The sequence below is a fragment of the Stenella coeruleoalba genome (assembly GCF_951394435.1).
Source record: "Stenella coeruleoalba genome assembly, chromosome: 10".
Taxonomy (NCBI): Eukaryota; Metazoa; Chordata; class Mammalia; order Artiodactyla; family Delphinidae; genus Stenella; species Stenella coeruleoalba.
This window is the reverse complement of record NC_137156.1, coordinates 52,115,155-52,131,542: the sequence shown is the minus strand read 5'-3', so window position 1 is coordinate 52,131,542 and position 16,388 is coordinate 52,115,155. Positions and strand designations below refer to the sequence as shown.

Sequence of the window (16,388 nt, the reverse complement as noted above, 5' to 3'; positions counted from 1 at the left end):
TAATAACCTTCCAAAACAGAAAGCACCAGGCCAAGGTGGGTTCACTCATGAATTCTACCAAACATTAAAAAAAAAAAAGCAATACTCTACAACCTCTTTCAGCAAACAGAAGTAGAGGGAATACTTCTTAACTCATTCTACAAGGCCAGCATTGTCCTAACGCCAAAATCAAAGACATTACAAGAAAAGAAAACTATAGACCAAGATCTCTCTCATTAACATGGATGCAAAAATCCTCAACAAGACATTAAGAAATCAAGTCTAACAACGTATTATAAGAATTATATATCAATATCATGACCAAGTGAGATTTATTCCAGGTATGACATAGTGGCTCAACGTTTGAAAATCAATTAATGTAATTCATGACATCAAAAAGTCAAAGGAAATATATCATGTAACTACAGTTGACCCTTGAACAAGGCAGGGGTTGGGGCAGTGACCCCCTCACCCCCACTTGGTATCAAAAATCCACATATAACTTGACAGTAGGCCCTACATAATCTGTGGTTCCACATCTATGGATTCAACCAACCTTGGATCATGTAGCACTGTAGTATGTATTTACTGAAAAACAAACCTGTGTATAAGTGGACCTGCAGAGTTCAAACCCGTGTTGTTCAAGGGTTAATTGTGTATCAATAGATAGAGAAAAAGCATTCAACAAAACCCAACATCCATTCATGATAAAATCTCTCAGCAAACTATTGACAGAAATAGAGTGGAACTTCTTCAACTTGATAAATATTACCTACAAGGCAAGGATGTTTCCTCTCACTACTCCTTTTCAACATCATACTGGAATTAGTAGCTAATACAGTAACACAAAAAAAGGAAATAGAAGGTATACAGATTGGGAAGGAAGAAATAACTTTGCAAGAGTAAAATAATACAAGTTTTGCAAACATAATTCAATATCCTAAGCCACTGAACCACATTTCATTTTCTTAAGTATTTGACTCCTCTCTCCCTTACAAAAGAAACAAAATCAAGAGCTCATTTTTTGATAGCCTCTTTATTGGAGCTATGACTTACTTGTTACAAACAGTAACAGAGTTCTCTGTATACAGCTATAATTGATAAAAGACAAATGCTGCACAACAGCATTTCAGCAGGAAGTTCATGGGTATTAACGATAACAAAACATTAAGTTTTACTTACCCACAAGTAATATGTAAACTGAAGTGCAAAAATAGCAATGCCTTCATTATCAAAGGATCCAGCTACTGACCGAGAAATGTAACCTGGTACAATAGCAATAAAACAAGCAGCTAAAAGTCCTGCTCCTTGGTTCCAAAGTTCTCTGGTAAGCAGGAAAGTAGATATAGATGTAAGGCCGCTAAAAGTTGGTGCAAGGAACACACATACATCTCTTATGTGAACTGTTATGTTCAGTGTATTTAAAATCCAATGGATAAGGCCAGCTGTTATCATCAACCCTGGATAAACCTAGGAAGAAAAAAAGAGGACAATTTAATTACATATAAAATGAGGTAGCTGAAAACACTAACATAAGCTCCTTTCTTTATTATTACATATTGTTTATAGTAAGTTTGAGAATAAGCTCTTACAATAGTTTGCCTTCACACATTACAAAATTAAATGTTCTTTTGGATTAGATACAAACAAAAATCTGATATTCAGAGATACATATTTAAGCAAAAGAAGAAAGATCATATTGAATGAATGATTAAAAGTGAAGAGGTTTAACAATGAAAAACTAGGTAACTTTCTTATTGATCCCACTTATCTTTTCACTATAAAACAGGGTCCTAATCTAACATATCCTTAAGTTTGGAGTTTTAATGTGCTCCAACATCGCCTATACTTGTGTTCAAGGGACTGAGAAAAGGATGGAAGATGAAAGAAAGTTATGTGCAATATTATTTAAGTGGTGTTTATAAATGATTTTTCCCTTCTTTCAAATTCAAGATTTGGAAAGTAAACAATTCTAGCTAGGAAAAGAAGGACTAGTTAGTTGGTGAATTCAGATATAATATTTTCAGACTCCTGGAAGGTTAGACCTTTTTACACTTCTTTAAATATTTAAGGATAGAAAGGAAATAATAAACTAGAATAGGCCAGTTAACAGTTATATTCTTCACCCTCCCTCTAAAAGAGAACATAAAACATTAAGAGGATTCAAAGAACAAGAAATAGGACATTAATTCTGAGCTCTTCTTCAGTGATTAAAATGTGTATTTATATTTCCATCCTTATCTAAATCCTAAAAGATTCTTTTTCTTTTTCCATCACTGAAACTACAAAGAATGTTATAAATTTCCTTTCCTAGCTATCCTATTTAAACTTGCGAACTCCCCATGGTCTTTAACCCAACTCCCTTGCTTTTTCTCCATAGCACTTATCACCATTTCACATACTATTTATTTTACTTATTTATTGTCTATTAACTAAACACCCTCACAAGAATATAAGCTCCAGAATAGCAAGAAAAATTTCCCCAGCATCCAGAGAACAATGATTGACACAAAATGAATGCTTGATAGAAGGTACAGAAGGCGAATGGGATAATGGAAGGGGGAAAAAGTATGGCAATCATCACCATTCTTAAAAATCAAAATTTTGTTCCATTTCATATACGATACCAGGCCTCAGTGTATGATTTTGTTAGCAATATTCAAAGAAAATGGAAATGAATTTGAAAATACTCTAAATATGGCAGACTGAACTGGCATATGAAATACAGCCAAAATATGTAGAAGTACTAGATGAAAGGACCAAAAAACTCTAAACAAACAAAGAAAACCACCCAACAACAAAAAAGGCATATTTAAGCTCAAAAGGAAGGGAACCCTCCAGGTTCCAAACATAAAGAAGAAATTCAAACTAGGTACTGATGTCGTTGGAATCTAAAAAGAGAAAAAACAAAGCAGGTTGATATATAGGTACTCGAGGTTGGGGGGTAGTTACTACTCACCACAGGGATCAAAGAAAAGGCCTAATTCCCAGCACAAAGCCAGGGCCCGTTTATGAAACTAGACTAGACAAGTTCTACCCATCCATCAAGGGAAACAGTAAGGAACTCTTGCCTTACTTCCAAAGCTTTGAATAGAAACAAAACAAGAAATAAGAAACTCATTCATCACATGGGTGAATATGGGTTCCACATTTGTAACAACTTCATGTATAAAAAACATCAAGCTGAGAAATAACCTCTAAAAACTGTCCTAAAAGCAGTAAGACCTCTAAGGGCTCCAGCAAAGGCAAATGAGAAAGATTTTAAGGATGGTCCAAACACCAAGTCTCAGAAAACAAGACTTCACTGAGGGTGAATTCAAGGTAAAAATTTATAAACACACCAGGAAACAAACTATAGTAATCAAAGACTAGTACAATGAAGTATATGATAGCATTCACCCCACAAGAAGTACAGATACAGCCATCTACCACATCTCTCACAATTCTTTCTAATTCACCCTAATTCATGACTATTCTCCTGTATCTTTCTCTCTGTTTACATCAAAGAACCTAATGTGTGACAAGAGATCCACTTGTCAGAAATAGTGGCTAGTATGAGGTAATCCAAATTATAAACACAGATTATAAACACAACATCTGACTACCATGGAGAACATATTCCTTTCCAAACACAGAGGGAACATTTATAAAAGTTGGCTATATCTTGGGCCACAAATCATGTCTCAAATAATTTCAAAGATTAAAATTACAGAATTTGTTCTCTAACCATAATATATTGGAAGTATAAAGCAAAAAAAAAGATAACTAGGAAATTCTATTATGTTTAAAACTTAAATACAACCCCAAGTAACCCATGAATCAGGGCAAATTATAGTGGAAATTAACATACACTTTGACCTGAACAATAATGAAAATACTACATATCAAAACTTATGCAATGTAGTTAAAACTGATTATTGGGAAATTTAAAGCTTCAAAATGAATACACTAATAACAAAGAAATGTTGAAAATTACTGAGCAAACTGTATCAGGAAGACAGATAAAAACATCAAAACAAACTCAAGAAAGTGGGAGGAAGGAAATAAATGGAAATTAACATAAGAGAAAGCAAATATTTAATAATCAACAAAGTCAAAGTTTCTTTGGGTTAAGAAATCTACTAAAATTGATAAACCTCTGACAAAACTGATCCAGAAAAAAATACTACACATATATATTGCCCAAATAGGTGTCTTGTCTTTCATTTTCTCTTCAGGATTCTCCTTACATCCCAAATCCTAAAAATATTTTCTCTTATATCATCTTCTGGACATTATAATTCCCCATGAACTATGATCAATACTCAATTACCTCGAGTAATTGGGATCTGGAAAATTAGAATTATCTGATTCTTCTACATTTCTATTTCCTTCCAAAAATTTTTTTTCAATAAAGTTGTTATAGAACAAGACAAAAACATACAAATAATCTGAACTTAAATGTGTGACAAGAGATCCACCTGTCAGAAATAGTGGCTAGTATGAGGTAACCCAAAAACAGGTTGGGGGGTGAGAGTGGGAAGAAGAGGGTCAAGAAAAGAGATTTAGCAAGTTAAATACTAATCAGCCACAGAAAAATGTGTTAGTTAACTATACAAAGCTTTCAAGAATTGCCACCACCTTAGTGATTAATGATTTACTCAAATAACTGCAAGATTTTAAGATTAACATAAATAACTGCAAATATACTTACAGTACCACCGACTATTCTTCCTAGTGGATACCATGCTCTTTCATCAAACCAATTTAAAAATTCATAGAACCCATGAGATGCAAGATGATGTGTTGATCTATAATTAAACCTAGAGAAAACAGGAAAAAAAGAAACGTTATAAAACTTTACTAGAAAAAAATAGCTCTATCTTTCTAATATTATACTTTATATTTAACTCTTTATATATAGCTCTATGGCTACATAAATACATCTTTTATAACAATTTTCCTTAAACCTAAGTAACACATTATTTTCCAAGAAATAGGCAAATACCTCTAAATATAACTAAAAACAAAGTCCCCCCCCCCCAAAAAAAACAACTCACCAAACCAGTAATGCTCAAAATTTGGCCACTGCCTGGGGTACAGATGGTAGACAGCTATGCATCTGAATTTTTAAAAAGTGAGGGTACATACAATTTACCAAATGGTCAAAGAAGTCAATGACTCTCAAAAGATTAAAAACCACTGACAGAAAATAGCATCAAAATGAAGGATGCACATTCAACATAATTGCCTCCAATCCTATAACCCTAAAAATTACAGAAATAAAGAATAAGTTATAATAGCACTAAAACCATGGGAGATGAACTGTAACAGCACTTTAAAACAAGAATATGACCTTAACGAATAAGAAATTTCATCAACGAAAGACAAAAAAACCAAATGAGAAGAAATGAGATGGAAGAAGCCACAGCCCAAACTGCAACCAGAAGTAAACTGCGAACTATGGTATGTGTGTGTGTGTTGGGGGGGTGGGGGAATGGGAGGAGTTTCCAGGATGTTCCATGTTTAGTATAAAGTTGTTATGGGGCAGGGGGGCAAGAGAAAATCCTGCAGCAATCCTCAGGGTAATGAGCATTAGGAACAGCCAGGGAGGTGGATCCCCTCGCCCTACCATTGCCAAGCAAGGAAGTGGGCCTCAAAGGTATCTGCAATACACGTAGACAAGTGATTCAAAAAGTGGAATAGTGCTTGACAGAAAGAAGATGAATAGGAATCCTCATATGCAAATTCAGCTTGATATATCCTTCCCAATAGCAAGCCATGACTCTCCCTCCCATAATCACTAGATACAAACACTGTAGTATTTGTAGACAGACTTGATCAAATACAAAAATAAGCACACATCCAAAAACCAAACATTTAAGAAAAGTAGACAATATGAAATCTAAGCATCGAAATCAATGAGTAGAAGAACTAATACCATAGAAAACAGAAATAGGAATATCTTCAGAAATAAGATAAGCCACAGCAGCCTGAAAGGAAGCATATCCTAGAGGTTAAGACTACGAGTGTTAGAATCATACTGCCTGGGTTTGAATATCTTAGTTCCATACTTATTTGCTATGTGACCTTGGTTTGGCAAACAACTCATGGTCTCTCTGTGCTCTAGTTTCTTCGTCTGTAGAAAAGGGATAACAATAGTACCTCTGTCAATAAGGTGGCTATGATAAGTAAACAATATAATGTCTCTAAAGCACTCAGAGGCTACTGCTACTATCACTGTGAAATGAAGATCTACGATAAAAGCACTATTTAAGTTTTTGAATGTCAAATGACTGTTAAGATAAACAAAATAAAGGATGGGCTAAATAGTAAAAAGGTCAAAGATGCAAAGCAAATTAGTAACAAGACAGAAAGTATTCTGAGGGGTGGCATTAGAAAGATGGTGCAGTAGGAGATACCAGCCTTCATACCCCCAACAAAAAATAAGAAATAGACAACTATCCGTGACGGAAAATATCCCCAGGAGGCTCATGCAGAACTGAGATCCTACAGCAGCACAATGAAGCAAAAAATGGAGATCAACCATACAGAAGGATCACTAGGGAGACAGGCTTAGCTGAGACATCTAGAGACAGCCAGGAACAAAGAAGGGTAGAGGCTATCAGTATCAGCCATGTGGTAGGACCACTGCAGCGCCCAGTGTGGTCTGCTCTGTGGAGGACCTAGGCAGGCTCTTCAACTGAGGACAATAGCACCCATGACAGCCTTCACAAAGGAGGACCCCATAAGTATTCATCAGGACAAACTCCAGTGGCGTGCTCTGCAGAGGACAACAGCAGCTTTCACCAAAAGCCATCACTGCCACAGGGCCCCTGGAGAGGGAGACATTGCTCTGTCCTCAGCAAGAAAGAGCTACTGCTGCACTGCCCCATGACCAGGGCTGCCACAACCCCCTAATCCCACAAATGTTCTGGACTCCAGAACCACTGTTGCTCTGTAAGTGTTTACACTTCAGACTCCAGCTCTGCAGCTGCTTTGTGTGTGCCTGAGCTCCAGACCCTAGCTCCATGGCTACTCCATGGGCACTCATCAGTACTACCATGATTAAGAGGACACCTGTGAGCTGAACCTGGTGCCAAGAGAGATCCCCTTGGCCACAACAACTCCTGTGGGAGAAAAAGAGACCAGAAGGTCCCCAACAGCCCTTAACAGCCCCATGGACACTTGCTGCCTTGGCCATTGAGGACCCCTGCAATCTTCACTAACACTGATCTCAGCTGTTGGAGCTACACAAAGACTACACCCCTCGATCTTCCCCAGAGTAAGAACTGCCACAGCCTATTCAGCTGGCACCCTCACACTTACCCACAGGTAAAGGTCTTTCCCGACCAAAACCACTCCATCAAATGGGCAGGCATAAATGCAAGGCTTCAACAAAAGTGAAAAAAATCAAGGAAACATGACACCACCAAAGGAACCCAATTATTTTCTAGTAACTGACCACAAAGAAACAGATCTATGAACTGCCTGACAAAGATTTCAAAGTAATTGTTTTAAGGAAGCTCAGCAAGCTACAAGAGAACCCAGAAAGGCTACTCAACAAATCAGGAAAACAATACATGATCAAAATAAGAAGTCCAAAAGAGAGATAGAAATTACAAAAACAACAAAAAAAAAAACCCAAAGAGAATACTGGAGCTGATAAATACAATGAATAAAATGAAAAAAAATGCAGCAGAGAATATCAACAGCAGACATGAACAAGCAGAAGAAAGAATCTGAGAACTAGAAGAGAGGTTACTTGAAATTATCAGGGCAGAGGGAAAAAAAAAAGTGAAAAATAGCCTACATTAACTATGCATCAAGGGTAATGATGGCTGCATTATGAGAGTTCTAGAAGGAGAGAAAGGGGTAGAAAGCTTGTTTAAATAAATAATGGCTAAAAACTTTCCAAATCTGGGGAGAGAAATTGATGGTCATCCAGGCATGTGATGTTCATAGGTACCAATACATATTCAACCCATAGAGGACTCCACTGAGAGACATTATAATAAAACTGTCAAAAATCAAAGACAGAGAATTTTGAAAGCAAGAGTAAAAAACTTATACATGGGACCCACATAAGGCTATCAGCAGATTTCTCAGCAGAAACCTTGCACCAGAATAGCATATATATAGTCAAAGTGCTTGAAGAAAAAAACTGCCAACCAAGAATATTCAGCAAAGCTGTCCTTCATAAAGACGTTCCCAAACAAACAAAAACCAAAAAAACAAACACTGAAGGAGTTCATCACTACCACACTGCCTTATAAGAAATGCTAAAGGGAGTCCTTCAAGCTAGCATGAAAGGGCAATAATTCGTAACATAAAAACATATATAACAGTATAAAACTCACTAGTAAGATAAGTATGTAATCAAATTCAGAAGATTCTACTATTGTAATGGTGTATAAATCACTTAACTAGTATAAAGGTTGAAAGACAAAAATATCTATAGCTACAATAATTTGTTAAATACACAACATAAAAAGATTATGACATCTATAACATAATTGAAGGGGGGGTGTAAAAGAATAGAGATTTTGCATGCAACTGAATCAAATTATTAGCTTAAAGTTGACTGTTATAATCATAAAATGTTTTATGTAAACCTCAAGGAAGCCACAAAGCAAAAACCTATAGCAGATATAAAAAGATAAAGAGAAAAGAATCAAAGAATACTGCTAAGAAAAACTATCAAATCACAAAGGAAGACAGCACAAGAAGAAAGGAACAAAGGAACTAGAAAACAATTAACAAGATGGCAGTTGTTAAGTCTTTATCAGTAATCACTTTGAATGTAAATGGATTAAATTCTCCAATCAAAAGACATAGAGTGGGTAAATATATTAAAAACACAAGACTCAAACATATGCTAACAGAAAACTCACTTCAGCTTTAAGGATACACATAGGCTGAAAGTGGAGAGATGGAAAAAAAATTCTATGCAAACGTAAAGCAGAAGAGAGCAAGAATGGCTATACTTTTATCCAACAAAATAAACTATAAATCAAAAATTGTAACAGAGACAAAAGGTCATTCATTATAGAATGATAAATGGATCAACTGATCAACAGTATATAACAATTGAAATAGACAGCAATGCAATAATAGTAGCGGGGTTTAATACCCTACTTTCAATGAACAGATCAGAAAGAGAGAGTATGAATAAGGAAATACTGGACTTGAACTATGCTTTAAACCAAATGGATCTAACAGAGAACATTCCATCTAACAGCAGAACACACATTCTTCTTAAGTACATACAGAATATTCTCCAGGAGAGATCACATACTGGGTCACAAAACGAGTCTTAACAAACTTAAGACAGAAATTATACCAAATATCTTTTCTGACCATAATGATATAAAATTAGAAATGAGTAAGAAAGCTAGAAAATTCACAAATATGTGGAAATTGAACAGTATTCTCCTGAACAATCAATAGGTCAAAGAAATAAAAAGAAAAATTTTAAAGTATCTTGAGATAAACACAAATGGAAAAACAACATACCAAAAAGCAGCAAAAGCAATCTAAGACAGAAGTTTATAGCAATAAACACTGGCATTAATAAAAAACAGACCTTAAATAAACAGCCTAACTTTATACCTCAACGAACTAGAAAAAGAATAAATTATGCCCAAAAAACAGAAGGAAGGAAATAACAAAAATCGGAGCAGAAATAAATGAAATAGAGACTAGAAAAAAAGAAAAAAAAGAACAGTTTTGTTCAACTTTTTTTTAAAAAAGATAAGCAAAATTGACAAACCTTTAGCTAGACTAAGAAAAAAAAAAGAAGACAAAATCAGAAATGAAAGAGGAAATGTTACAACTAATACCACAGACACACAAAGGATCATAAGAGATTATTATGAACAATTATACACCAACAAATTGGATAACCCAGAAGAAATGGACAGAGTCTTAGAAACATACAACTTACATCAAAGACTGAACCAGGAAGAAATTTAAAAATCTGAACAGATCAATAACAAGTAAGGTGATTGTTGGGGGGTTTTGATCACTGATTCAAAGAAAAGCCTAGGACCAGATGGCTTCACTGGTGAATTCTACCAAACATTTAAAGAAGAATGAATGCCAATCCTTCTCAAACTCTTCCAAAAAATTAAAGAAGAAACCCTTTCAAAATCATTTTACAAGGCCAGCATTACCCTGATACCCAAGTCAGACAAGGACACAACAAGAAAATGACAGGCCAGGGTCCCTGATGAACAAAGATGCAAAAATCCTCAAGAAAATACCAGCAAATCGAATTCAACAGCACATTAAAAGGATCATACACCATAATTAACTGGAACTTATCCCTGAGTCAAGGACGGGTCACCATACGAAAATTAATAAATGTGATACCAAATTAACAGAATGAAGGATAAAAATCATATGATCATCTCAAAAGAGGCAGAAAGGGCCTCTGACAAAATTCAACATCCTTTCATGACAAAAACTAAAAAAATTAGGTATAGAAGAAACGTACCTCAAAATAATAAAGGCCATAGATGACAAGCCCACAGCTAGCATCATACTTCAATGGTGAAAAGTTGAAAGCTTTTCCCCTAAGATCAGGAACAAAACAAGAATACCCACTCTCACTCTTCTTTGCAACACAGTCCTAGCCTGAGCAATTAGGTAAGAAAAAGAAGTAAAAGGCTTCCAAATTGGGAAGGAAAAATTTAAGTTGTCTGTTTGCAGATAACATGATCTTATATACAGAAAACTCTAAAGGCTTCACCAAGGATACAAGATCAACATTTAAAAAATCAGGTGCATTTCTATACACTAACTGAATTATCTGATAGAGAAATTAAGATAGCAATCCCGGGTTCTCCCACCACCCCCTCTGTGGGTCCCAGCAGCTTGGGCAGCAGGAGGAGTGGCAGCAGCCAGGCAGCCCAGCTTCACAAAGGCTCTCAGCGTGCCGCGGCTCGCAGGCACCCGGCACATGTCCACTCCACCGCCACGATGCCCAAGAGGAAGGTCAGCTCCGCTGAGGGAGCGGTGAAGGAGGAGCCCAAGAGGAGATTGGCAAGGTCATCAGCTAAACTGGCTCCTGCAAAAGTGGAAACGAAGCCAAAAAGGGCAGCAGGAAAGGATACATCTTCAGACAAAAAGTGCAAACCAAAGGCAAAAAGGGGAGCAAAGGCAAAACCACAGGCTGAAGTGGCTAACCAAGAGACTAAAGAAGACTTACCTGCAGAAAATGGAGAAACTAAAAAAAAAAGAAAATGGAGAAACTAACAACGAGGAGAGGCCAGCTTCTGATGAAGCAGGAGAGAAAGAAGCCAAGTCTGATTAATATCACACCCCTGGTCCTATCAGTGGTCCCCATCTCCCTTCTTGTACAATCCAGAGGAATACTGTTATCAACTATTTTGTAAATGCAAGTTTTTTTAGTAGCTCTGTTATCAACTATTTTGTAAATCCAAGTTTTTTAGTAGCTCTTGCATTTTGTAAAGGCAAGTTTTTTAGTAGCTTAAAAAAAAGCATTTAGTGTAAATGCTTTTTTTTAAGAGGTGAAATCATTTGCTGGTTGTTTATTTTTTGGTACAACTAGAAAATACTGGGATATTGAATATGGGAGGCTTTGATTGTCTTGGGTGTCAGCTTAACATTCCACAGATGCGAGGGTAGCTTTTACATCTTATAATACAAAGCATACTAAATGGCAGTTTGGAGTCAGCGGTGCATTTAATGTCTTAAACACTTTAAATTACTTCTCTTCCCATGTTGTTTTTGGTATAATTGTTTCCTAAAGCAAACCACTCACCCCCTGGTCTTGGCTCTCCTGGGCAGAATTTTGTGCACTATGTAACATCTTTGGTCATGGTAGTCCGGTTCTTCTAGTAACTGTTAATGTGCTGTGAATGACTGACAATTTGAGTATGTAGGGTATATGACATTAAATTGTGAATTAGTGGGACTTACGATGTAACAGCATATCAATATTTGAAGATATTGGTATTTAATATCCAGTGAAGGAAAATTTGCCTCCAAATTTTAAGCTGGAAAGTCACTGGAATAACTTCAGAAAAGAATTACAACTACATGATTTTTTAGATTTTTGGTACGTATGTTGAGAATTGTGTACAAATTGAAATGTCTATGTACTGATTCTCAAAACAACCAATAAAATCTCAATTATGAAAGACTTTCTTGAAGCACATAAAAAGAAAAAAGCAATCCCCCTTACAACAGTATAAAAATCAATAAAATATTTAACAATAAATTTAACCAAGAAGGTGAAAAACCTGTACAGTGAAAACTATAATACACTGATGAAAGAAGACACAAATAAATGGGAAGATATTATGTGCTCCCGGATTGGAAGAATTATCAATAGTATTGTTAAAATGTTCATATAACCCAAAGCAATCTACAAATTCAGTGCAATCCCTATAAAAATTCCAATAGCATTTTTCACAGAAATAGAAAAATAACCCAAAATTTGCATGGAACCCCCAAAGACACTGAATAGCCAAAGCAGTCTTGAGAAAGAACAACAAAACTGGAAGTATCACACTCCCTGATTTCAAACTATGTTACAAAGCTATAGTAACAAAACAGTATGGTACTGGCATAAAAAAAGACACACAGACCTTTGGAACAGAACACAGAGCCCAGAAATAAACCCACACTTTTACAGTCAATTAATCTTTGACAAGGGCACCAAGAACAAACAATGAAGAAAGAATAGTCTCTTCAAATAAATGGTATTGGAAAACTGGATGTTATTAATATATGCAAAAGAATGAAACTGGACTCTTATCTTACACCATACACAAAAATCAACTTGAAATGCATATTGACTTCAATGTAAAATCTGAAACCATAAAACCCCTAGAGGAAAACAGAGAAAAATCTCCTTGACATGGGCCTTGGCAATGATTTTTGAGCATACGATGCCAAAAACACAAGCAACAAAAGCAAAAATGAACAACTGGGACTACATCAAGCTAAAAGGCTGTGCATAGCAAAGGAAAGAATAAACAGTATGAAAAGGCAACCTATGGAATGAGAGAAAATATTTGCAAACCATATATCTAATAAGGGGTTAATATCTAAAACACATAAGGAACTGATACCTCTCAACAGCAAAAAAAAAAAAAAAAAAAGCCAAAAAACAAAAACCCACAAAAAATCTGATTAATAAATGGTCAAAGAAGTCAAAGAACCTGAAAAGACATTTTCCCAGAGATATACAAATAGCCAGTTAGGTATATGAAAGGTGCTCAATATCAGAGAAATGCAACTGAAAACCACAATGAGAAACACCCTCACATCTGTTAGTGTGGCTACTATCAAAAAGAAAAGAGGTAACAAATGCTGTCAAGGATGTGAAAAAAGGGAACCCTTGGTACATTGTTGGTGGGGATGTAAATTCATACAGCCATTATGGAAAATAGTGTAGAAATTCCTTAAAATTTTTTAAAGCAGAACTATCATGTGATCCAGAAATCCTACTTCTGGGTATAGAGTAGACCCTTGAACAATGTGGGGGTTAGGGGCATCAAGCCTCTGTAGTTGAAAATCTGCATATAACTTACAGTGAGTCCTCCATATACTTGGTTCCTCCACATCTGCAGTTCCTCTGCATCTGCAGATTCAACCAACTGCAGGTTGTATTTATCAGTGACAAATATCCACATATAAGTAGACCCATGTAGTTCAAACCTGCACTGCTCAAGGGTCAACTGTATACGTAAAGGAAACAAAATCAGTATATAGAAGAGATATCAGCACTTCCATGTTCACTGCAGCATTATTCATAATAGCCAAGACAGGGACTTCCGTGGTAGTCCAGTGGTAAGGAATATGCCTTCCAATGTAGGGGATGTGGGTTGGATCCCTGGTCGGGGAACTAAGAACCCACATGCCACGGGGCAACTAAGCCTGTGCGCCACAACTAATGAGCCCACACGCCTCAACTAGAGAGCCCACATGCCGCAAACTACAGAGCCCACGCGCCACAACTAGAGAGAAGCCCACGTGCTGCAACAAAGAGCCCGGGCGTGCAATGAAAGATCCCGCATACTGCAATGAAGATCCCGTGTGCCACAACTAAGACCTGACATAGCCAAAAATTAAAATAAATAACTACATACATAATAGCCAAGATATGTAAACAACCGAAGTGTCTGTTGATAGATGAATGGATAAAGCAAATGTCATTATACATTTATATAATGGAATACTATTCAGCCACAAAAAGGAAATCTTGCCATTGCCAATTTGTGACATGTATGAACCTGGAAGGCATTTACGCTAAGTGAAATAAGCCAGGCAGAGAAAGAAAAATACTGTATGGTATCACTTATATGTGAACTCTCTTTTTTAAAAAAAGTTTAACTCAGAAAGAGAATAGAATGGTGACTGCCAGAGGATGGGGGATGGGACAAATGGGGAGAGGTAGGTCAAAGGGTACAAACTTCAGTTATAACATGAATAAGTTCTAAGGATCTAATATATGACAAGGTGACTGTAGTTAGTAACACGTACTGTATTGTATAATTGAAATTTGCTAAGAGATGAGATCTTAAGAGCTCTCACCAAAAAAAAAAAAAGGAAGAAAGAAGGAAAGAAACTATATGAGGTGACGGATGTGTTATGATTGTGGTAATGATTTCACAATGTGTATGTATATCTCAAATCATCATGCAGTACACATTAAATATACACAACTTTGTCAATTATATCTCAATAAAGCTGAAAAGTATGAAAAAATTAAGAAATCTAAAGGTAAATCCAGTTTTTACATTTAATCTTAAAAGAAGAATCATTATGCCCCACAGATGATTAGGAAAAAACACAAAAAACTACATACACCTCTCAATAAATTTCAAAACGCTAAGAATAAAGTGCAACTTAAAATCATTCATAGAAAATAAACAGATTTTCTCCAAAGGAATATATCAGTCAACTGGAATCACTGAATGCTATAAAGGCAATGGAAATAATATAAAGGCAATGGAATAATATACCAAAATTTCTGACTAAGGAAAAAGGATTTTAAACTCAGAACTTAAAACAACATTTGTTTTCCAGCAACAATTCTGGAAATCTAAGCTAGAAATGCTACACACCCTCTAAAAGAAAGTACCAGAGCTAATTTTAAAAGCGAAACCTCCAAATGCTAGAAACAAAGTATTTATTGTACTTAAAGGCGGGACCATGGGAAGACTATCCCTTCAGAGATGAAAAACAATGTATCCACCAGCATGGAAGTGGCTAAATTTTTCTCCTCCCCAGGGAAGAAAGACTCCCATAAGAAAGGTAAACTCTTAACCTTTGTACCACTGCATGTTAGTCTAAATTTACAAGGGGTCTACAAATCAAGAAGTTAACACTGAAACCAAGGTCCAAAAACTTGGATTAACAGTAAAAGCAAAAACCAAAAATAACTTGAGACTCAAATGAGCTTCATAAAGGACAGTTACAAACTATAGGAGGTAGAGGAGCACCATTAGGAAGTACACAACAGGAAAAGTAAGTAACATCCCCAAAACCTGTGAAAATAGTTCAAAGACAAAAGGCCTAGTATTTTAACAAGAATCAGGATTTTAAATTTTAAACGCAATTTTTCACTTAAAAAAATGGACTCCAAGAGATTAATATGTTCTTAAAACTAAGAAACATGGGGTTCCAACTTCATAATCAAAATTGTTCTGAGTGGTATTTTTCACTTTCCATTTCGCATAAATCTTGTCCTCTCCCTCTCTGTTCAATCATTCTCTTCCCTGGCTTCTATAACTACAATAGTCTCCTATTTTTTTACCCCACATCTCCAACCCTCTTCTCTGCTTTCTGTACAGGCAGCCTCCTCTACCCAAGATCCTCTCATTAACTGTAACTCTCCCCCAAGAGATGTCAGTCATACCTGGGCCTTCAATTACTATCAGTATGCCCACAATTTGCCAATGTTATCTCCCTGTCTACATTTTTTTTCCCTTGAATGTCACAAAGGCATCTCAAACTCAATATCCAACTAAACTCATGACTGGACACCACCTATCCACCCTCAAAACAAATACCTACACTGTGTCTGCTTTTAGTATTTTCTATCTAATTACCACCTAAATTGAAAAAGCCAAAAATCTAGGTGTCATCCTAGAGAGCTCCTTCCCTCTCACATCCTATACACAAATCATAACCAGGTTATTTTACTACTTAAATATCCTTGAAATTTGTCCACTCTTTCCTACTCTGATACTAGCACTGTAATCCAAGCTATCATTTTTTTAACTAGACTACCGCAGTAGCCCCTAACTCATCCCCCTACATCCATTTTGCCCACGTCCTAATTCTCCAATCTGTATACTGTTTCTCAACAAAGAACATCTTTTCAAAATGCAAATGTGATCATATTGCAACTCCCTGCTGAACTATTCAAGGGCTTCATCTCTTAAAATTAA

General features: G+C 36.0%; 1 protein-coding gene and 1 pseudogene across 3 annotated transcripts in view; one reads left to right on the top strand and one right to left on the bottom strand.

Moving 5' to 3' along the window:
• The window catches only part of STT3B (STT3 oligosaccharyltransferase complex catalytic subunit B), a 98,445-nt gene that overhangs the window by 42,081 nt on the left and 39,976 nt on the right, over window positions 1-16,388 (bottom strand). For both annotated transcript variants that reach the window (XM_079934961.1, XM_079934962.1), the window contains exons 2-3: window positions 4,673-4,781; window positions 1,162-1,449 (exon numbers count right to left, since the gene is read on the bottom strand). In XM_079934961.1, the coding sequence (XP_079791087.1) occupies window positions 1,162-1,449; window positions 4,673-4,781 (397 nt within the window). The remainder of the gene's footprint in view (window positions 1-1,161; window positions 1,450-4,672; window positions 4,782-16,388) is intronic.
• Window positions 8,631-11,920, top strand: LOC307192726 (non-histone chromosomal protein HMG-14-like; annotated as a pseudogene). Its single transcript has one exon. The product of its transcript is annotated as a non-histone chromosomal protein HMG-14-like (transcript).